The 24,614-nt window shown below is 36.6% G+C and overlaps 1 protein-coding gene across 1 annotated transcript in view; it reads left to right on the top strand.

Moving 5' to 3' along the window:
• LOC107688718 (unconventional myosin-XVI-like) overlaps positions 1–24,326 on the top strand; it is a 218,296-nt gene extending 193,970 nt beyond the window's left edge. The window contains exons 33-34 of the mRNA XM_016486454.1: positions 2,795–2,880; positions 21,411–24,326. Of these exons, the coding sequence (XP_016341940.1) occupies positions 2,795–2,880; positions 21,411–21,587 (263 nt within the window). The 3' untranslated portion in view covers positions 21,588–24,326. The remainder of the gene's footprint in view (positions 1–2,794; positions 2,881–21,410) is intronic.
• Positions 24,327–24,614: the final 288 nt, after the last annotated feature.

The following is a 24,614-nucleotide window of genomic DNA, read 5'->3' as shown; positions in this document are numbered from 1 at the left end:
AAATGCAATCTATTTATAAAAATATAAAATATGTTTAATATATATCAATATTTTTGAATGATTCACTAAAAAGAACTGGTTCATATTCCAAGTCACTTGTTTGTGAATCCGAAATCATTGCTAATTACTATGTGCATTATATATATTTACCTAATTTAGAATAATAATCAACATGTGCATTAACATTAAATGAGGGTAGGAATAAATATTGCAAATTTCACCTAATGTAAATCCGACTGAGATTCTCAAGAACATTTTCTGGCCACATAAATAAGACTTGTATGCAGTTATTAGTGATGAGACCCATTATGACTCGGGTGAAAATGTTAGGTCTACTACTCTTTCTCTTCATTACTTTATAAATGTGATCAAGAGTAGAGGAGGCTAACCCCACAGCACCCCACAATCCCATGTTACATTAAGCCATTGGCCGTAGCATGTCTTAATGTGCATTCATCCAATTATTCAAAGCTCAATCGCATGTCATTGGCCGCCCCGCCTTCCCCCAAGGTTTGTTTACCACAGAGACAGCTCCAATGACTGCGTAACCTTTGGCCAGCTGAGCGTGACATACACCACACAGGCACAGCGCTTTACATGCATGAGGAAACATTGGAGATAAAGTGAGAGAATAAGAGAAAAGGAAAGTATGGCAGAATAAGAGCAGTTAGTGAAATGGAAGGGATTGGAGAAATGGACAAGGTAAAATGGAGCGAGTTGACCCAGAAGCTATCACTGAGGCAGGCCGTGATTAAAGTGAAAGGCCCTGGACTTGATAAAGTGCTCTCCTAAAGAGCCATCAGATGGCTCAGGGTCTCTCTGTCTCCCTTACACAAACACATACACTCACTGTCTTGGCCTTTTGTCCTCTCAGTGAGGCTAATATCTGTGTGTTGGGGAGAACTTCCATATTCCACATGATGGGATGTAGTGGGTGGAAGTTTTAAACAGCCAGCAGTGACCTATACACTCAGCCATTAAATGCCTGCATCTTCAAGATAATGGTATATGAACTAATGTGCATTTCCCAAAGGAAATACCAGTGCTTGCAAGACAGCAGAAGAATAGTGTTAAAGTTTAGGGAGCTCAGGTTTTAGGCATATCTGTTGTACAAGTTTTTTAGTGACTGTGATGGTTTTCAGAATTGGGGCTGTTTCTTAATATGATACTAGTGCCTAGTCATTTTTTATGAACACGACTGTAATAACATGGTACTTTTTTGGTACCGTAATGTTTGGAAATGTACTATGATGATACCATGTTTTTTTCCCCCCATTATTATTATTGTTGATGTTCTTGTTATAATGTTTACATAACATATAATAATGGATTTATGCATCTTTGTGGTTGACATTAAACAATATGCAAATATAGTAGATGTAAGAAACAAGACCAGTCGGAATTCATATGGATTTATTACAATGACATCCTTGTTGCTAAACATTTAAGCAATAGCTACTTTCTAGGGGTGTAACGATACACATATTCGTATTGAACCGTTCAGTACGAGGCTTTCGGTTCGATACGCATTACAAACCGAACGAATCGATTCGTTGGGACTACTTCTATTACATTTGGAAAATAAAACAGCTTCTGCCCAGTGGCGTAACGTTAGCGGATGGGCACGCACTGCGAAAGGCCCCGCGATAACCTCCCCTTGCTGGGTTTCGTCGAAAGACAATGATCTTGTATCGACAATATTGATATTGATATATTTCAAATATATTGTCAAAAACATCAATTGTTGGCAATATTAAGATATTTGGCATTTCCAATTAATGTAGGCATGTTACATTCTTATTTTTATTAGGCCTATTATTATTATTATGAAGTTACTTTTATTATTAAATTAAAATTATAATTAATTTGCCCCGCAATAATTACCAAATAACTGACGTGCTGCGAGGATAACAAAAGATTAGACTATATATTTACTCCTCAATTAAAATGTTTAAAAAAAAACTGTATTTTAAAAAAGTTATATTATACTATGAATTATATAGGCCTATGATTAAAATAAAATAATAATAATAAATAATTAACACTTCAGTCATCAATAAAAATCAATGAAATAAAAAGCTTTTATTTCAAGCACCGACTTTCAAAAACAACCTGTTTAACATGAAATGTTTCTTCTAATTTGTTTCACTATATGTAATATTAGAAATATTAAGGTAATAAATGAAAACAGTTCGTTATATTCGACGAGAGATTCGTCTCTGGGGAGGTGTACTTTTATGTATTAATTATTATTTAGTATTTTAATAACAATTATTTAATTTATTAATTTATACCCTTGTTCTCATAATTAGATTTTTAAGATTTAATAATAAAAAAACTTAATATTACAAAATTAATTAGCAAATAAACCAGTTTTCATTCCAATTATTCAGTCAATATGACTTTTGTGATGCATATCTAGGAATTTATACAGATTTTATGCACGTCTTGCATAGATTTATTTTATTTTTTTAGATAATTTAATTCTCTTAAAAATTAAAAGAATTTTGATTATTATTAAAGAATTATTGGAATGCAGTCAAAGCACTGAATCTGATGGTCACATAATTTAACAAACGCATCATAAAACTAAGGCTGAAATTATATACAAGTCAAACAATATGCATGTTGTGGTACAAGCTAAATAACAGAAATTTAAAGAGAAAAAATTGAGGAATTTCCATGTAGTGTTCGCATTATGTGATTACAGTTAGAGCAATACATTAGAGCAACATAATCTAGCACACGCATGAAGAATGTTGCATTTAACATCCGGATATTTCTCTTTCAATAGGGACATTGGAAGACGTGGGACATCCAAAGTCTAATGCGTCCAGTACCTCGGCGTTACACAGGCACATGGACAGCCACCACACTCAGGTGAAGCATATACACAAACCCACACTCACATGCACACGCTCTCTTGTGGCATCTGTCATCCACTCTTCTGTGGGGAGAAGGTCTCCAGTGACCCCAAATGGCAGATGTAATCATGGGTAATGAAAGTGAGAGCAGGTCCCATGTCATCCCAGACTCCACACTCTGCCAAATGAAATGAGTCGAGGCTTATCTGGAGATCGTATTCAGAGGTGCATTAGAGGAGAGGGGTGGTGCTCCAGCCCTGTTCTCCTCCGCAGGAACACGCCAAGAAGATCACTGTGTGCCCTCTGTGCTTCTCAGCATCTCACTGTGTGTCCTGAAAGCAGGGTTACCCTCACAAAACATTCAAACTTAATGAGGGTTCTCTGTGAGCTTTCTACCTCTATAACGCTATCTGTCTCTGTTCTCTGTGTCGCTCTCTCAACACTACGGTATGGGAATCGAGAATACTTTTTCAGAACTTTTTTAATACTATATTGTAATACTATATAGTGATTTTCATGAACATGCATGTAATACCATTGTACATTTTTGGTAACATGATATTTGGAAATTTACCGTAGTAATACTAAGTTTACTATTATTATTAATAGTAGTAGTAGTACTAGTAGTAGTAGTAAGTAATGTTTAATTATGATATAAAATGATATATTTACATTTACATAATCAGAACTTTAACTATATATATTGCAGCTATACCTACAACTAGTTGTATATTCATGATTTTGCATTTATATTTTCAGACTTTTAAGTGTATTTTCAGATTTACAAAAAATATAAATTAATATTGAAATTTACATTGATGTATTTAGAATTATAACTTTCAGAGTGAATACATGTATATTTATATTTCATCTTAATTATTTTCTGTAATATTTTTTTTCATTTGATTATTTGGCCCTTCATTATATACCAGAATATGGATCAGAATTGTTAAATTTCTTACGATTCATGTCTCATCCAACTAGATTGCATTCTGTCAGTCTTTCATTTATTATTCATTCTCCAATAATCTTTCCAAACATGACTTATAGAAATAAAAATATTTCTTCAAAATTCAAATCAGGCAACTGGTGTTGAAGAAAGACTGATGCATGTGCAGTTTGTGATAGGCTTTTTTTCCCAATAAACGCATGACTCATCAATGGTTTAACTCATATCTTTACATAATCTTGCATTAAATGATAAATATATATATGACCTTGGCTGTAAATAATACATGGATGAACGCCACCGACTGCCAGATAAAAAGCTTCAATGAATCAAGACTGAATCTTCCTAAATGTCTAGCTTATAGATAGCTTTGGCCGTGATATTTGGGGCATGGCATGAGCAGTATACAATGTATGTGACTGTCAATCACTAACAGGAATACCATCGGTGCATTCCAAACGGGATATATCGCCCTCCGAAGGGCCCTTTGGAGTGAAAACAATCATGGCTGCCATATTGAAGGGTTGTTCCAAACCGAAGTGCCCAAAACTGGCCACTGATGGATGCTTCGATCCCCCATGATCCTTTGCGCTGATTCTTTCCATGATGTCTATGCCTCCGTGTGGGCACGGGATGATGATGCAGAAGGGCACTTCAAGAAATGGTTGTTGGGGTCCCCTACACACTTCAAAGCTCTCACTCCGGAGGGTAAACACTTTGAAGGGATTCGGGCATAGGGATGAGCCCTTCCGAACGGGACGCAGGGCATATTAGGAATAAGGAAGCTGTATCCAAACACACAGGATGTGATGTTGATAGTTATTGAAAAAGACAATACGAATGCATCACACACACAGACATAGCTAGAGCAGACACCATCTGTTAGGATGATGGGATTGGGGACAGATATATGGCACTGTCACCTGCTGACAGCAAAGAGAGAATTCTTTGATTTATGGCAGTCAAATGCTCATTTTATAAGCTTATGTGCTTTGTAGAAAGATCCACAACAGACTGCACCGTCTCGCATAACTGTATCATCCTCTCAATGACTGTGGCTCTGTTCCAAAACCTAGTGAGATGCCTATGTAGATGGCATAGGCGGGTACCGACAAAGAATAAAAGTTAGCCATCAACTAACATCAAAATTATTGCTTATTGATTTATTGAAGATCATTCATTCATTCATTCATTCATTTTATTGTACATGCAAAATTGGGAAGGCAGTCCCAAAATGCGTTGGCTCAGGGGACAAAATGAATCCAAGATGGCAGACAGAATTATAAATAATAAAATAAAATGTAATAAAAAAAATATTATTGAACTAAATAAAAATTAATACAATGTAATGCATAGTATAGTCATTTAATAAATTAATTTTACATTTTTATTCACTATTGTATATGCTATATGCTATGTGTTTTTATGCTTATGAGTATCTTTAGCAAAGCAACATACTAACAGCACACTCCACTGAAATCAATTATAAGTTGCCTCTCAGCCACATGTGAAGTTCCATTTAAGTTCCTTAGAAACTGCCTATTTAGACGGAAAGGCAGCTCACTAGGTTTTGGACCAGAGATTGAATGTTTTCCCATTTCATAATTGTTCCATGTCTGCATAATCTCCCTGATTTACTTACCAAGTCATATGTGAGTTACAGTAATGGAAATGTGCTTTCATAATAATTGAAAGCGAGAGACCCCCACAGTGCACCTGTCACTATAGGTAATTTGTGACCCCCTGCTGAGGGCCCCACATTATGAAACTCCTGCTGGCCTGTAATGCTTTATGAATATGTAAACTATATGTATAACTCTGTGGCCCTGAGGTGCTCTTCCATAAAGTGGAACACGCACTTGTCGTAAACTCGTGTGGGCTGGTTGTTATTAAATGCAAAACAGCTAGCCGCTGTCATTCGACCTAAGCAGTGTAAGGTTCCTGAGTGGAGTGCTGGGGTCCTCGCTCTCTCTGACTCAGCTGTGTTGTCATATTGCCCAGTGCTGAGTACCGTGGGTTGTTTGTCTATTAAAAAGGGAGCGTCCTAGTTTCTCTGTAATGGCCTCAGCGTCCTGCGTTTCCAATCCAGTTTATTCTGGCTCAGGCAAAGAATGACAGAAGCCTGTCATTATTCTAATGAACATACAAACAGTGTAAGCAGTCTGTCCTGCACTGGTCCAGGACCTACAAAAAGACATTTTAGGTTTTCCTGTGAGAGACACTTGAGAAAACCCACAACTGTATTTCCTAAAGTTCTTGTATGACTAAAACTACTGCAAAAAAAAGACAGATTCTTATTCAAATAATTATTCGTAGTAATCTTTTAGACCTTTCCACATAGTCGATGGCTTGCATACAGACTGATGGAAAGATGCTTTGATACAGTGATAATCTGAGTGACAGCTGCATCACCGCATCAGCTGACTGACAGTCCCTCAGATATTTACACTGTTGAAATCTTACCCTTTGCATAGCACATACAGTGACCAACAGATGATATTACAGAATGATATCATTATGAACAAAGCGAACTGTCCTGCTGACTTGGATGACACCTCTTCTGACACCAGAGTGCTGGTTCTTGTGTCCGTGCATGAGAGCCAAACAGTGACATAATGGACTGTTACTACATAACCTGCCTACAAATAAATATGTAGTGTCATGTCTACTCCATTTATAGTTTATAATAATTTATAATACATTTTTTTGAACACACTTTAACATATAATTCAGCATTATGACGTCACAAGCTGCTTTTAAAGGGGTCATCGGATGCAAAATTCACTTTTACATAAATGTGTGTTTGTGTGCAGTGTTTGTACACAACCACCCTATTTTGATAAAAATCCACCCGGTGTGTTTTTTTTTTTTTTTAATCCCTATAAGTAATATCCCCTTTCTCAAATCAAGCCGTTCTCACCTTCTTGGCTGTGTGACGTCGCACAGACCAGGCCCCTCCCACGATTGAGCACAGACCCTGTTGAGCTGTCAACAGTCCGCCATTGTTTCGACGCTGAAGCAGAATATCTCCTAAGCGATTGAGGTGTTTTGTTGTTGGATGTAATAATGAACATAGCAGTCTTCATTCACTTCTGACATCTGAGCCGCTGAAGACGCAGTGGATTACGTTTGTTTTTTGAAGGGAATGTGCCCCCCCCGATCTACCTAAATGCGTCTATGCTCGTGCGAATCATTCGTGATCCAGCCTCACCTACTATTTTTTATGAATCTTTGCAAATGTCTTTCCTAACAATGTGCTAGTTAGCAAGTTTTGCGGCTAAAGTAAACAGTCTCATGAAAACGGCTTGTCAACCCACGGAAGAAAGGGGCGGGGTGAGCAGAGCTCATTAGCATTTAAAGAGACATGCACTAAAACGGCTTGCTGTGTGCAGAGCTGTTTTTGACAAGGTAAAAAGGGTGTTGTTTTACGATACCCTTTAGAAATTTTAAACAAAGTATGTTAGAGACTTTTCATTAAGACCCTAAAGAATCATGTCAACTTGTGGAAAATGGGCATCCGATGACCCCTTTAATGCAACATTCAGACGTTATTTAAATATATACACTGCTGTTCAGATGTTTCAAGTTGCTTTTGATAGAAGTATTGAATGCTCACCAAGATTGCATTTATTTACTCAAAAATACAGTAAAACAGTAATTATTACTACAATTATTATTTAAATTTAAAATAATTGTTTTCTCTTTTAATATATTTGAAATATGTGAATTACATTTATTACCCTACAGTTGCAATCAATCAGTCAATCCATCAATCAATAATAAATATAACATTACTATTTATTAAAATATGTAATTTAGTTATTGTTAATTTTATTAAAAATATTATTAAAAATACAGATTCTAAATATTGTAATAATAATGTTTTTTTTTTTACAAGTTGATTATTCTACTGAACACTGATGTCAGAAATAAAATGAAATTAATTGAAAGAGTTTCAAAAATACAATAAAATAGTGGTATTATCACATATAATTACAATTAAAATAACTATTTTCTACTGTAATATAGTTTAAAATGTTATTTATTCCTGTGATGCAAAGCTGGATCATTACTCCAGTCTTCAGTGTCACATGATCCTTCAGAAATAATTCTATGCTGATTTGCTGCTCAAAAAAAACATTTCTTATTATTATAAATGTTGATAGTTGTGCTGCTTAATATTTTTGTGAAAACATGCTAATTTTAAGTTTTGAAGAAAGTCATTTTTTTAAATATCAATCTTTTGTAACATTTTAAATGTTTTTACTGTCACTTTTGATATGCGCCCTTGCTAAATAAAATTATACAATTCTTTAAAAAAAAAAAGTTTATTTTACACTGTAGTGTATATATGATATTTGTAAATAAAATTACTTCTCAATAGACAGAGAAAGTAGCTGGAGTTGTGTGCAGCACAACATGCTGTACATAGAAATCCGTCGCGTCACATCAGGCATTTCCAATGCAGACATCTCCATTGATTTTAATGCAGACGATCTCATTTTGTTTCACATCAGTCTAGCCAGACCGAGCTGTCACATTATTCCGCCCTGAAGTCTCGAGCATGTATCAAAATGTTGGGTTGTATTTTAAGAAGGTAACGGGGTAGAAGTATTCTGAATTTCACTAGTGACACCCGAGATGCTTTGTACCTCAAGAAGCACTGAATGCCACAGGCTCTCTGGTTACCGGATCCCATTCTGTCCTCGGCTTCCTGCCTGTGTCACATGATAGGGGTCAAGGTCACCGGACCGCATGGAAACCAGGAAGTGGATGCAGAAAAGATGTATAGATGCATGTCTACAAATATCTTGCACAATTGCGCGGCTGCCTTCTACACCGTAAATAAAACTTTAATTATTCAAATAGATAATGAAATATTCAGAACGACAGAATAGCCCCCTACAGAGGGAAGCGAGTTATACGCTAGTGCTCTCTGAAACTGGACACTAACCTTTTAAACCACATCAACTAGAGTATATACTCACTCACTACTAATATTCAGTCCTCTGGTAACTTTACACCGAAGTTTCAGATTCGCCATGCTGCGCCAGATGCACGCTCATAACAAAACATCGAATGCTAAAACATCATGTGCACCATTTCAGTCTTAACGTATTTATCGATGTGGCGTCAAACAACACAAGGGCCGTTCTGTGCCAGTAAATCCCAGTCCTTTTATCTAAGGTCTGACATGAAGAAAAACAGATGGCCGTGACGATGTGCTTCCATCACTCAAATGTAACCCCACCAGAGGTCGTCCTCAAAGGGACGCTCTACCTCTTAATGTCCTTATGGCACTCGGAAGCAGGAAACAGCCTTTTAATGCCACTTAACATGTATTAGCACACGCCTGCTTCATATTTCCCCGTCTCTGCTCTCTGTATCTCGCTCCTCCTGCCGTCTGGTCCATCCGCTCCTTATTGATCCACATCATAACGTCTCATAACATGCGGAAGATCATGATGTTTAATTATTGATCAGCTTGGTTTCGCCGGAGATTGCGATTGAGAGCGAGAATGAGACGAGGGCAGTTCGGCCTTATCAGCATTCAGATCCGGCGGGTGCGGAAGATTGCTTAGAAAATGACAGCAGGAGGAATGAAGTGTTCCCGGATGGGCACTCTGGTAATGGAGTATTCTTGCTTCATATCTGTATGCGATAAGGTCTGAAGAGGCCATCTCTTCTGACAGGGCTGCTGTGTGTCACGCAGTCCTGGAGATGCCGACTGACATGTGGAGATCCCTCGGATCAGATGCACAACTGACTGTAGATACAGTGATCCCACGTATTTGGACACTTAAGCAAGACTTTCAAATGTATGTTTGCCATGCATTAATTAAATTGCAAACCAAGTAGCATCTATTGTAAAGAAAGATAGCAAAAACACACATAATCAAGGCATTTATTTGATTTCCACCCACAAAAAAAACGATAATATTGCGAAATATTATTGCAATTTAAAGTAATTGTTTTCTATTTTAATCTATTTAAAAATGTAATTTATTACTGATGAAAAAGCTGAATTTTCAGCATCATTACTCCAGTCTTTAGTGTCACTTGATCCTTGAGAAATTATTCTAATATGCTAATTTGCTTAAGAAACATTTTCTATTATTACCAGTGTTGCACAAAGTTGTGCTGATTAATATTTTTAGGAAACGCTAAAGGACACTTCATTCATTCATTCATTTTAAATGCTGCATATTTTGGAGTATGGTGGAAAAGTGGAGTACATTTTAATATTTAAAATTTTGACTTCATTTGTAATTTGCGATTCATTTTTTTATTAAAAGGCCTGATATTCCTTGTTTTTTCAAAGATAACTTTGCATGTCAAAGCCTAATGTGGAACTCATTTAATGCATCATATATGTGAACCTGGTCCACGAAACTAGTCATAAGGGTTTTTTTTTTTTTATTGAATTTTATACATCATCTGAAAGCTGAATAAATAAGCTTTCCATTGATGTATGGTTTGTTAGATAAGACAACTATTTGAAAATCTGGAATCTGAGGGTGCAAAATAATCAAAATATTGAGAAAATCGCCTTTAAAGTTGTCCAAATTAAGTTCTTAGCAATGCATATTACTAATCAAAAGTGAAGTTTTGATATATTTACGGTAGGAAATTTACAAAATATCTTCATGGAACATGATCTTTACTTAGTACCCTAAAGATTTTTGGCGTAAAAGAAAAGTCGATAATTTTGACCCATACAGTGTATTTTTTGGCTATTGCTACAATTATACCCATGCTACTTATGACTGGTTTTGTGGTCCAGGGTCACAATAAACATGATGCATCAATCGATCTATATTTCGGAATGTAATGTGACTTAAGTGATCAAAAACATTTGGGGCCACTATATTAAAAAAACCTTGAAGCAAAGTATGCCTACTGAATCAAAGTCATACCATACATTCTCTTTAAGTAAGTCTCCTTGGCTTTCAATAACATCTGCACATCTGCTACAGGTAATCACGTGTATTGAGCACATGATTTCATGTTGTGAAAAAATGTAAGAAATGCTGTATATATGTTTTGAATGTTCTCTCTCTCTCTGTCTTTCTCTCCTCTCTTCCAGAGGGGTCACCTCAACTTCTCGCCCTTCGGTGCAGGGGCAGCGCTGTAGGCTGGGGGCTGAATGAGCCCTCAGGCCTGTGTAGGGATGGGGTGAGTCTGGTCTATAGCACAGTACCTCACTGACTGCCCTTCACCTTGCAATTCCCGCCTTTTACATTTCCCTTTTTTGCTTTCCATGCTATTGAAGGAAACTGCAGCTCTGCGACATCTAGGACCCGAAGCGGTAGGACAATAATGTAGGATAATACTGTTGTGGTAATCAGTATTCAAGAAATAGTTCATCTAAAACTGAAGACTTTCATCAGTTACTCATTGATTTATGTTGTTTAAAAACTGACTTGCTTCAGAATAATGAAAAATAAGAAATTTTGAAGAATGTTCAGGCAGCTGCATTCCTGTTGAGCTCCAAAAATAACAAAAGGTATCTAAAAGCATCATAACATTTGTCCAAACTTATGTGTTTAATAGAAGAAATAACAGCATACAAGTTTAAATCGACATGGCGATGAGTAAATGGTGGCAGAACTTTAATTTGAGGGTGAACTATTCCTGTAAATGTGATATTATTGAGGATTAAGTGTACTGTAAATGATCTACCGTACAGCATGTAATGGAACTTGTCCACACATGCTTCCTTCTGACTGTGTCAAACTGGAGACAGTCACTGCTTTACAGTCCAGTCTCTGTTTACTTGAAAATGAGCTGCAGTTTTTGTTAAAAAATTTCTCCATTCCTCACCGCTGGTGCTTCTTTCGTTGCTGCGAACATGGCGACCCTGCTCCTTCCTTGATCCTTCATTCAGTCCTTTCCCCTTTATGTTCTCTCCTTTCCTAAGTTTTGCTTATTGATTTTACTCTGAGACAGAGGCTCTTTATGGAGTTTGTCCTCATGTGAGATGTTCATTGTTGCCTGCTGAATCATGCCTTACAGAGAGTGTGGAGCAGAGCCACGTCTCTGCACTGAATCAATGGCTCTTGCTCTTATGTTTCAGCCACAAACAAATGTTCACATGTGCCACACGTACAGCCAGAGAAAACTGTGTAAACGATGCAGATATATACCAGGGATGGCCACAAGTACTCGATTATAAAATGACAACAGTTATTGATAATGAAAGAGAACATCTTACTATCTTACAGAATAACCATTTCACACCAATTAAAATCCAATGATAACTATACGCTAATGTGCTAACTCCCAATTTCTCTCAACATGGGGGCAGGAGAGATGTCAGTGAATAAATGGGAAAACGATGTAACTTGCATTATTTATTTAAAAAAGTATCTCTGATATATTTGCTGTAAATTTTAAAGTAATGTGTTACTTTACTAGTTACTTGAAAAATGTAATCTGATTACATGTCTCGTGTTACTTGTAATGTGTTACTACCCCCAACACTGATTACATAGCAAAATGTCAGTCAACATTTATTTTCAATGTTTTCAAAAACAGAATCACAGTGACACTTTGCAAGTATATATTTTACAAACAGAAGTTAGATATTAAATTATTAAATTATAAAATACTATAGCCACTATACACATAATAAACTGCATGTGTATAGGCCAACAAAAAAAAAGTAGTGCAGATGTATATTGGGATTATTCTTCTGTACTCAAGTAAACCAAATGCCAATCCTTAATATATCTAGTAAAAAATAAATAAATAAAAAAGACCCTTTTGTGTGGTGGTTAGTATCACAAGGCATTCACTGTTGTCCTTGAGCTCTGTAGCTCACCTTACCTCAGACGTCCTTTAACTTCATGCCTGTAAGGCTAATATAGGTTTAGGAGTCAGACAGGGTGTCAGATCATCCTGTAAAACCTTTAAATTATCAGGATTCTCTAGATTTGTCCTGCCTCAACCTGGTTTGATATGCCTTTCGAGGTTTCACAGCTTTTTGCTGTCCTCAAATAGTCTGAAGGCTTTCAGCTGAGGAGCATTCGTTAGAGGATTATGGTTAACCATGGGTCTAGCCTTTTTAATTATCTGTCCTTCTGCACTCATAGGAGTTCAATTGCTAGCAAAGCGCATGTACTTGATGCACCAAGCCTGGCGATCATATGTTCGTGTTTATTTGTGAGAGAGCACGATGTCACCTAAGACATGCTTAAGAGTTTCTCGGAAGATGCTGAAGTACATTTGAGGATAGCTTCAATCTGATACCGACAGGACTTTTGAAATCTGTTTCCTTGCCATGTGAAGGGTGACCATCACATGAACATTGATTTATTTTATTGGGTGCTGTGTATTCTTGTCTTTTGTGAGTGCACACAGTCAGGTTCTGTGGCGTCTGATCAAAACAAACTGGCTGATGAAGGTCTGTGTTTTCTTCGTTCAGTGGTTGTAATCAGATCAGACTAGCTGTACACGCGACCCTCTCCCAATACTGCTTCATTCACTGCTACTGCTTGCCAATTGAACCGTAGCACTCGTCCAATTTGTCTTTTGCTTTTGGATAGGCTAATCTTTAATGAGCACAGTTTGCTTGTTGATTTAATGGAAGACTTTCAGGGCAAGGATTTCCATCAGCTTTGAAAATGAAGGCGTAATGAGATGGCTCTGGGTTCCTCAGAGAGAATTTCGACAGCTGTATTCCCAGTCTGGTTTATGATGTACCTCTATGAATTAAGCATCACAACAGTTTGAAGAAGAGAAGCAAAATGATGGAAGCCAAAACAGTTCGAGAAGAACTAGCAATATGTTTGATAGTTAGTGAAAATACAATGAATAATCAGGCCATGAAACGCCACAGAATCTTCAGAACTGTAACATCTGCAATTCTTAGAATTATACAGATGCTTCCATGCTTGTTGACTAAAGTCTTACTGATATCTGAATGCATTATGAGATTAGCCATAATATTTAGAGTACTCCATCCCATTTAACACATTTTACATATTTAAATCCATTTGTCAGATTTTCAAAAGCAACACAGAAAAAAGTCTTTTGATTCCATCTGGGTACTTTTTGGTACTATTTTGTAGCCATAAACCATTCTTGGACATGGTACCTCAGTAATACTATGGTATTACATTTTGGATACGATGCAAGGGAGTTAATAGACTCTCACAAAAAGGTAGTACTATATAGTACAGTACTTACAAAGGTAGTACTATGGTACAGGTATGGTAATGGTTTCAGATTGTTATACAGCGGTACTTCAATATGAACCTGGAAGATTACCATTTACACTACCCTTCAAATGTTTGGGGTCAGATTGATTGATTGATTTTTAGCAATTTTCAGCAATTGTGCATTAAACTGATGAAAAGTGACAGTAAATACATTTAAAATGTTACAATATATTTCTATTTTAAATGCTGTTCTTTTGAAATTTTAATGCACCAAAAAAACTGAAATGTTTCTTAAGCAGCAAATCAGTATTTTAGAATGATTTCTGACTAATCACGTGACACTGAAGACTGGAATAATGATGCTGAAAATTCAGCTTTACAAAACTTGTTACATTTTAAAATACTTAGTTATTTTCAATTGTAATAATATTTAAGAATTAAAACAATTGTTTTTACAATGTTTTTGATTAAATAAAGAAAAAGAGACTTCCTTCAAAAACATTTATAAATCATACTGACAAAAAAACTTTTGAAAGGTAGTGTATATACGATTGGTAAAGCCAAAGAAGCATGGTATTATGGTACTTTTTTGTAAACAAACTCATGGATTCTCTAACAGTGTTCGCAGTATTTTATTTTATTTATTCATTTTTAATGTAACACCATCCTCTCTTACTCAATGATATACTAAGAGAAAACATGAAATTTCAAATCCTCCTGGAATGGAGAGTTGAAGGCCCCACACACATATGCACATGACTGGTCACTGTGAGGGGATCCCATGGGCTTGCGGTTCTTGTAGAGGGGCGGGACAAGATAAGGGAGGAGGAGAGCTTTCTAGTCTTCTTAAAGGTTTGAATGATAAAACCACTGTTGGAGAATCCAACTGCACATCTGCATGGACTGCATAGAGAGTTACACGCATCTCTCTATAGACCACAGTTTGTACAGTATATACTCTCTAATACAGCATATTCTCTGAAAACGTGTCTATATACGGCACAGTGGTTTTATTTCACGACCCAAATGTTATACTGGGCATCCAGTGGCTTTTAAGTTTTTATCATTTAGAAGTAAAAATGTCTTTAAAATCAAACAGTAAACTACATGGACCAATATTCAAAATTGTTAAACAAGCCGAATAGGACGATTGACCATTTTTGTTTCTTGAATGTCTACAATTTCATGCTCTCGGCAGTCAGTAATTCATACAACAAAGCACACTGTGGCCGACAATTACATTTCATTGGAATTTTTTTATTCCTTTTAAAAGTGAATAAGCCTGTTGATTTCACCATCTCAAGTTATTATATGGTGAGTTGCATTTGATTGTTTTTTTTTTTTTCATGATCCTATCAGAAAAGACCTGCAACACATTTTTAGATTGTGAGCCACCGGTTGAAAACTGCTGTCTGTAGCAGACGCTAAAGACATTTTGAGAAACGCTGAAAAGCATATAAGCCATGAAAAGCCATTTTATCAGTTGTTGTTACTGCCACCTTAGTATGAATAGTATCAATGTTGCTGTATACAGCACAGATAAGACATAGCCTAGATATTCTCTCATATAAAGGACAATAGAGAGAACATTAAAGGTGGAGAGAGCAAGTTATATGTTGAGTGAATGCCCCAGCAGAGTGAAAATCCCATAATATGCGTGTTAATAATGATTCCCTGACCTTTGCCCTTTGTATCAAGATTGCTTTAGTAGGTGGTGGGGCTAATGCAGTGCAGACGCCTCATGGATGATAAGACCGTGATGAGCCTCACGTGTCCCCGCTGACCTTTCACTGCGCTGACATTCAGGCATGACCCTTATTGAGTTCCAGCCCTATATCTCATGAAGGGGTGCCGGGCTGAATGTCAGGCCACGGGCCACCCCTCTCCCCAGGGACAGCATGTGTCCTCCCCTTCTTCTGAGCCTGTTGACCAGCTGCCCTTATTTGCATGCGCACTTTCAAAATTACAGCCCTTTGGTTTGGCTGTGGCACCCCTTTGGTTTGGCACATGCTTTTACTGTGTTGTTTTAGGATTTTTTAAATTGCATGCAGTTAAAATGAGAGCTACACAAGGAAAAAATCTTAATCAATATTTTGGTCTTGTTTTGCAGTAAAAATGTCATTAAAACTTTCATCATAAAAGACTAGTTTTCAGATTGATTTATTTGCATTTATTTTTATTTTTATTTACTTGCTTCAATTACTTATGCTTAAAAATTCAAAGGTAGAGTATGTAAACATATTTTAATATAATTAAAAAAAATAAGCTGAAATCACTGTTGTTTCAGAGAATATCTGAATTATATCTGTTTTTAGATAATATTTTTTTCTTTCTTTCTTTACATACATATTGGCAAAGCTTTGCTTAAAACAAAAATAAATAAATAAATAAATAAAGACAGAGAAACTAAAACAGTAATTATAAATTGTATATGACAAATAAGACTTCATTTCAGAATGTATAATGTCACATTTATGCTTAAACTATTCCAATGGTATAATAAAGTTTTTTCCCCCCTTAGAAAATATATCTTGACACTATAAATATATCTTGATTGTTTTATCCTTTTTTTTTTTTTTTTTTTACCATATTGGCAAGTTAATGCTTAAAACAAGATACAAATTTCAAAGGTAAAATAAAGATTTTGAAACAAATGTGTATTTTTTTTTTCTCAGAAAATATATCTTGACTTTATAAATATATAAACATATCTTGTTTTTTTTTCCTTGTATTTTTTTTTTACCATATTGGCAAATTAATGCTTAAAACAATATACAAATTTCTAAGGTAAGATAAAGATAGCAAAAATATGTAAACTCATTTTAAAAAAAATGTGTAAGATAAAAAATACTTCTTTTGAGAATACAGTATATATTATATATTTTTTTATCATACTGACAAATATTATGCTTAAAACAAGATAAAATGCTGCAATAAAATTTAAACTTATTTTAAGATATATATTCTCTAAAAATATGCCTATATATTTGCTTCTGAAATCATTTGGATTTTTTGAAGGGTTTTTTTTTTACTGACTTTTTTTATCTAGGTGCTTTACGTGAATTTGAACACTAACTGTAATGGGGGCCGTTTCTTGTTTGGAAACCCCCTCTCATCTGAATTGCAAAGCCTGAATCACTGAATATTCTGTCAATTGATTGTCAAAGAACTGGATGTCCCCGATGGTTTGAGAGGCTGGGCTAAATTTGGAGTATAAGTGGTCATGTAGCCCGCCTGTCTGTATCCACATCTCTAAGCGTGCATGTGTGCCCTTTGATGAAGCCCATAAATAATGCAAGATTAAACATAATGGTTTCTGTGCTTGAATATGAATAGCTGCATGTGATCCAGGTGCTTTGTGTGTGTCTTTGTGCAGCGTCCAGATAGTATTACAGGTGTGAATGCAGTGATTGACACAGACGTCGTTCTTGGTCTTAATGGGTGTGCGTGATTGGCTGTGTGTGCTCACGATTTGTTCGGTTCAGTACACTGTGTGCCATCGCTGTGTCTCTGCTCTGCTAGCATAGTGATGTCAGAACTGAGAGGCGACAGATAGGTGTAAATTATGGATCAGTACTTTCGAGCAGTACGTGGGTGTGTGGGGCTCTGTAGATGGCCTGGGTTACTAGAATACGCTTCTGCTGTACTGTAGCATCACCACTGCACTCACACACTCTCATGATGTTTCCGGATGAGTTCCCTCGCAGAGCGGACCGGTAAATTAGGCCAGGGCATCCCGTTACATCATTCCAGATAGTCTACCAACACTCTCTGCTGTATGATCGGCCCCTGTATCTACCTAAACGCTCTCCTCGTGCAGAGAACAGATAGATTAACAATGATAATCAGATTTAATCCTCAAGGCTCGAGCAGTTCTAGTGTGATTTACTATTGTACAGTTCCTTAAACCTTTGCAAACATATTTTCCCATAGTTATGAAATGAGGGGTTTAGCGGAGTGCAGTGTTATTTTACCATCAATGAGTTATTATATTAGTTTTTATTAATAGTTTTAATTATTTTTTTGTTCCTGTTTTTATTTTATTTAATATATATTTTATTTTATTTTATTTTTTATTTTTTTTACTTTTGAAGTTTATTTTAGTTATAGTTCCCTTGGGAAACAGCTGAATTAAAATGTTCAAATTTTACTTTTTTTTTTAATTCCAGTTAACATTTAATTTATTAGGTAACAATGTTGTGGTTACTTAATAAATGAACCAGAGGGAGTGTCATAAAATTACTTTTAGTTGAAATGAAAAAGAGAAATGTTTCCTTGGGTACCAGCTGAATTAAAATTTCAAAGTTTACTTTTTTAATTTCAGTTAACATTTCATTTATTAAGTAACAATGTTATGGTATGCTATGGTAACTTAATAAATGAACCATAGGGAGTGTCATACAAATCTCCTCTCCTCATACTTTATTAAATTAATTTTTAAAGTTTACACAATTTCATGCTCTCGGCAGTCAGTAATTCATACAACAAAGCACACTGTGGCCGACAATTACATTTCATTGGAATTTTTTTATTCCTTTTAAAAGTGAATAAGCCTGTTGATTTCACCATCTCAAGTTATTATATGGTGAGTTGCATTTGATTGTTTTTTTTTTTTCATGATCCTATCAGAAAAGACCTGCAACACATTTTTAGATTGTGAGCCACCGGTTGAAAACTGCTGTCTGTAGCAGACGCTAAAGACATTTTGAGAAACGCTGAAAAGCATATAAGCCATGAAAAGCCATTTTATCAGTTGTTGTTACTGCCACCTTAGTATGAATAGTATCAATGTTGCTGTATACAGCACAGATAAGACATAGCCTAGATATTCTCTCATATAAAGGACAATAGAGAGAACATTAAAGGTGGAGAGAGCAAGTTATATGTTGAGTGAATGCCCCAGCAGAGTGAAAATCCCATAATATGCGTGTTAATAATGATTCCCTGACCTTTGCCCTTTGTATCAAGATTGCTTTAGTAGGTGGTTGAGGGGTTTAGCGGAGTGCAGTGTTATTTTACCATCAATGAGTTATTATATTAGTTTTTATTAATAGTTTTAATTATTTTTTTGTTCCTGTTTTTATTTTATTTAATATATATTTTATTTTATTTTATTTTTTATTTTTTTTACTTTTGAAGTTTATTTTAGTTATAGTTCCCTTGGGAAACAGCTGAATTAAAATGTTCAAATTTTACTTTTTTTTTTAATTCCAGTTAACATTTAATTTATTAGGTAACAATGTTGTGGTTACTTAATAAATGAACCAGAGGGAGTGTCATAAAATTACTTTTAGTTGAAATGAAAAAGAGAAATGTTTCCTTGGGTACCAGCTGAATTAAAATTTCAAAGTTTACTTTTTTAATTTCAGTTAACATTTCATTTATTAAGTAACAATGTTATGGTATGCTATGGTAACTTAATAAATGAACCATAGGGAGTGTCATACAAATCTCCTCTCCTCATACTTTATTAAATTAATTTTTAAAGTTTACTTTTCTTATCATTCTGGCAAATATTACATTTAAAACAAGAAAAAAAAAAAAAAAACAGTGGTTTAAGAAAATGAACTTTCAAGATATATTATTTGAAAATACATCTATATATATTGCCTTTGAAATAATTTGATCTTGTTTTAAGACTTTTTACTGGCATTTTTTGCACAGTTGGATTCTTATCCAGTTGCTTTAGATGGATTTGAACACTAATCTATAATGGGGGCCATTTCTTGTTTGGAAACCTCCAGAGATCTCAATGCATTTGAATTGCAAAGCCTGAATTGCTGTATATTCTGTCAATGGATTGTTAAAGAACTGAATGTCCCAGATGGGTTATTTCCCCACCCAATTCTGCTGTTCAGCTAGAATTGTTATATTATTTAGCAGTAATGGGACAGTTATGGGTTCAGGGTTTGATCCAGGTCAACAGCCCAGATTTGTACTTCCTAAGCTCCGTCTTTATGTCCAAAAGACTGTTTGTAAGGATTCTGTAAGCTTACACTTATTAACTTCAACAGTAATAACAAATGACAGTCTCTTGGTGCCATCAGACTCAGTTGGGCGTCATATTAGATAGAGAGAACAAATGGACAGGGGTTTTCTCTTTGACCAAACTAAAGCCATGTGACTTTCCTTCAACCCTGCATCTGTCATGAATGGATCAGATGCACAGCAGGAGGTCCTGTTCCATTTGTGCCATTTACCAGCTGCAGATGATTGGGATGTATTGATTTATCTGTTTATTGATTACGCTTGTATGATGGATGAGAGACGCCCATGGGTGGGTTTTGTGTATGCGTGTATAGAAGGGTTGCTGGTTGCATCCAGCAGCAGCTGTCAGGAGAGGGTTTTAGACATCAATAGGCCCTTCGGTAACACTTCAGTTCAGGGAACACATTCACTATTAACCAAGAGTTTTCCCTCAGTAAAATCCCAATTTACCGCTTATTAATAGAGTAAGCAAGGTAGTTGTTAGTAGTAGCTATGTTTAGGTATAGGGCAGGGTTAAGGAATCTAGAATATGGTCATGCAGAATAAGACATTGATATGTGCTTTATAAGGACTAATAATCAGCCGATATGCTCGTAAATATTCATGCTAATAAGCAACTAGTTAAGAGTGAATAGTGTTCCCTAATCTAAAGTGTTACTGGTTCTTCTTATCCAGGTATTTGCACTCATTTCCCTTTCTCTTCCACCCAGTAAGTGTACAAAAAAGGTCACAATTCATTTAATTAAATAAATAAAACTTAGTTTTTCCATATAATGACTGATACCTGAATATAAGTGTGTTTGGTTTTACTGCTTATTGTTTTACTATACAGAATTTTATGATCACTGCAAATAATCATAGATTCATCATGACTTCAGGTTCAGAATGTCATGTGGTGCAACTCCTCAAAATCCTGATTATTATGAATGAATAATTTGTGATATTTGTATAGAATACTTTTTACCTTGAAAAATGTATTTTAAAACATTTTAAGTTGTGTGCATTCACATGTATCAAGGTATAAGGAAAATATTTTAAAACCATTATAATTAAACCAACATAAATACAAGGACTACATTTTTAAGAACCTGGCACATGTGTTTTAAACTTTCTTTTTAAAAGAATGTTCATCTTCTTTATCATGGACACTTTTTATATGACCCAGTACCTTCACTCATACCACTGCTGGACACATTTCATTTCCTAATGTTTTGTGCATTGCCTATATGTTATTTTACTGTTGCAATCTAAATTATATTGGAATTGTAATTTGAGTCACTGGTATTCTGTTAATTGGTGGTAAGTAGTGTAGATCGGGGGTAGCCAACCTTGCTACCAACCCTAATCAAACACACCTGAACCAGCCAGGGTTGGACCTGAAGTGTGCAGAAAGGAAGCTTTCCATTATGCACCATACTAAAAATTACCTTTCTGTCATTTTCTCAGGTGCTCCAGAGGTCACATGCATGTGGGGATCAGCGGGCCACTCTGCAGGAATTGTTGCGCTGGCGGAAGAGTGTTTGTGATGGTCGACCGGACTGGCAGAACGCTTGGCTCCACACAAACACCTCACCCACCCTAACAGTGAAGACCAAGAATCCCAGAAAGAAATCATCGCCCTAGAGATTGTGGTCTTCCTGAGTTAAACCTCAGTTAAACCCCACTCCTTAGGCCCGATGGCCCTTTTTATGATTTGCCCTTCACATAGGGGTGGCGTCCTCTAAACAGAGCCAGACTCTGAACTCAGGAGAGTAGGGCATCCCAATTTGTTCATGTTCCTCTCTTCACTTCTTTTGAAAGAATGAAAGGTTCCTTGGAAAATTGTTCCACACTGTCTCTCCAACTAATGGCCAACTGGGACCAAATAACATACCAAGTCCAACTTTGAAAATATAAATTCATTGTCAGGCTATTATGAATCCCAATCGCAGTGTCCTAAACATCACGCTGTTTTGGAAGATCTCATCACATCGCCTTGATTGCAACTCATCGACGCTGTCTTAGGGCTGTGCAAACGTATCTCAACTGTGTGCTATAGTCTACATTGTGGGCCATATTTTAGTTTTAAACCCTGGTGCTGGTCGCTTCACATGTGGTTGTCGTTGACTGGGTTGGGTAAAAAGTGCCAGTTCTGTCCCAACTCGAGCCACATGGATGCGACAGACCTTAAAGTTTACAAGACTTGTGTTGACCTCCTAGGACTAGCTTTGCGAACAAAGTCCTCCTTCAGGTTCAGAGAAGCAGCTACACCTCACGCTTTTTCAGGTGCTTTGGTTACCCTCCATCAGAGGTGGCAACCATCACACACAGGTTGTGACCTTACGAAGAGGTCAGCGTTCAGGGAAATCACCAGTAACATCACAGGTCCACAACATTTCCACCAGCTTCTGGACTACATAAGTCGTTCACTCTAGGCTAATGTGCGCACACTTCCGCAACACAAAACCGAAAGGTTTCACAAGACGTACTGTTGGCAAACTTGAAGACGCCTGATTTATATAGAATGGTTAAAGAGCACAATTTTCCAAATACACCTTCAGATGGAACAATCATTAATAGTGATGGATATTACTGCCGATTTGACTCTGAAAGCTCCCGTAACCGTTTTTGGACTTTTCCTCAAAGGTGCTTATGTACGAATGCTGGGTTGTATGGTGTCATGTCCTTACCTTAGTAGACGACCTGTACAAACAGCACGTGACCTTTGGTCTCACTGACGTTTCAAACTGTTCATCTCTCTAGTCGTTCCTAATTTGTGAAGGTACGCAGATGCCTCCAAACAGAGGCCTTGAGGCATTTGGTTTATCCATACAGTGTGCACATGCAGATTTATTACCTGAAAGACCTTGGGTAAATATTTTTGGACCTTGAACAATGGGTTTGCAGCAGGAGACCCACCATAAGCACAGCCATGTACGTGAAGTGCTGGTGCTTTTCTGAGAATAAGCAGAACTTGACCTTCTGGTTCTGGTTGACTTTGGTATGACTGACTAGATGGATTATGTACAGATTGCGAGCGTTTATTGGCAAATTATTGTCTTTATAATGGAAACCTATTTCTGAATGTTCAAGGATGCAATGACAGAAGGACTAAGGTGGTGGGTTTTATAGTGTGAATATTGTTTTAGTACATAATGATTGTTTATTCATGGTGAACTCTTTAGTCATTGTCCATCCCCCACAGGACTTCGGCCAATCTTCGAAATGTATAAAGATATTTAATGTATTGTAGAGAACATTTATGTTTGTGCAAGTATGTTTAAGTTGCACTTTGCCGCTGTGTTTCGTTTAGGCTTCATTACTTCATGCCTGTGTGCTTATCCTGAAGGTGGCATCCTGAAAAACAAGTTCCCAAATGTTACACCTTCAAAAAAAAAAAAAGGAGCCGATTCAGCCCCCTTTGACACAATGATCCATGTCAAGGTCTTTGGTCTCAATATTTGAATGTATATACATCTGAGAAAACAGTGACTTATTATGTATGGTTTATACAACCAGTTGTTTTTAATGATTGTATTGAAACGTAATTTATTTTCAGTGTGAAACATGATCTAAAATTCATTCAAATTAACATATTGCAGAGACGTTTTTAAGGCCCAGTTTTGTGAGTCATACTTTCTGGCTCTATAAATCATTACGGACAGCTCTAAAATGGGCTGCTAAGGCTTCAATCAATCATATCTTCTTCGGTCTCTTCTCTTCCCAACTAATGTGAATAGTCCCTTTCCCCATTCCATTGGACGGTGGTTTAAAAGCATCTTTCACTGCTGTGCAGTCCTGCAGATCAGAGACACATATTAAAATCACTGTGCAGGCCAGTGCTTACGGAGACCGGAACTCACTTCATGGGTTTGATCCACAGCTGCTTTACATCGCTACTGCTTAACAGGGTTACGATACTATTATTTTAAACATTTATTTATTAAAACAAAAAAAATGCTATTTTATAATGTCTAGTATTGACTTGTCATCAATACTATAAAGCAAAACGAGAATGAAAAGAACTGTACAGTATGAGCCCATTTTTCTACTCTGTTGTTGAAAAGGGAACGTATGTTAACGCATGAGATCTCTTATGTACACGCCCGTCTATCTGTTTTCCTGTGCTTAGTCTGATACGTTGTGGAGATACAGACATCATTGGATCATTTCCTTTGTCTTAACTGGTGCTGTGGAACCATCCGAACATGATGTTATGAACTTCCTCTCACCCCAACACGGCCTGGATTTAATGGACCTCTTGTTTTGAAGGCAAACCAATTGCCATAAACGGTTTGGCCAAGATCAATATGTAGAGAACATCTCCCAGTGTTGTAGTCAAGACCAGTTCATTTGAGCCCGAGTCAAAACCGTGTCCAGAATGGGGTTGAGCTCGAGTCAAGACTGAGTCCAAAACGTCTCGGGTTACGTATGTAACCCCAGTTCCTTGAGGGAACGAGACGCTGCGTCGAAAACGCTAGGGTGAGGCCTACAGAGAGCCTCTAGCACCACAGCCAGGTCCCACGTGGGGACACGAGATCGTACCGGAGGCCTCAGCATCAGCACACCGCGGAGGAAACGTGTAACTAGGGGGTGTGTGCCCACTGACTGGCCACCAAGAGGGGCGTGGTAGGCCGCAATAGCCGCCACGTAGACCTTCAGGGTGGAGTG

This window comes from Sinocyclocheilus anshuiensis, unplaced genomic scaffold (assembly GCF_001515605.1).
Source record: "Sinocyclocheilus anshuiensis isolate Anshui unplaced genomic scaffold, SAMN03320099.WGS_v1.1 scaffold9, whole genome shotgun sequence".
Lineage (NCBI taxonomy): Eukaryota > Metazoa > Chordata > Actinopteri > Cypriniformes > Cyprinidae > Sinocyclocheilus > Sinocyclocheilus anshuiensis.
The sequence above is the reverse complement of the archived record's forward strand: the minus strand, read 5'-3'. Positions and strand labels throughout refer to the sequence as shown.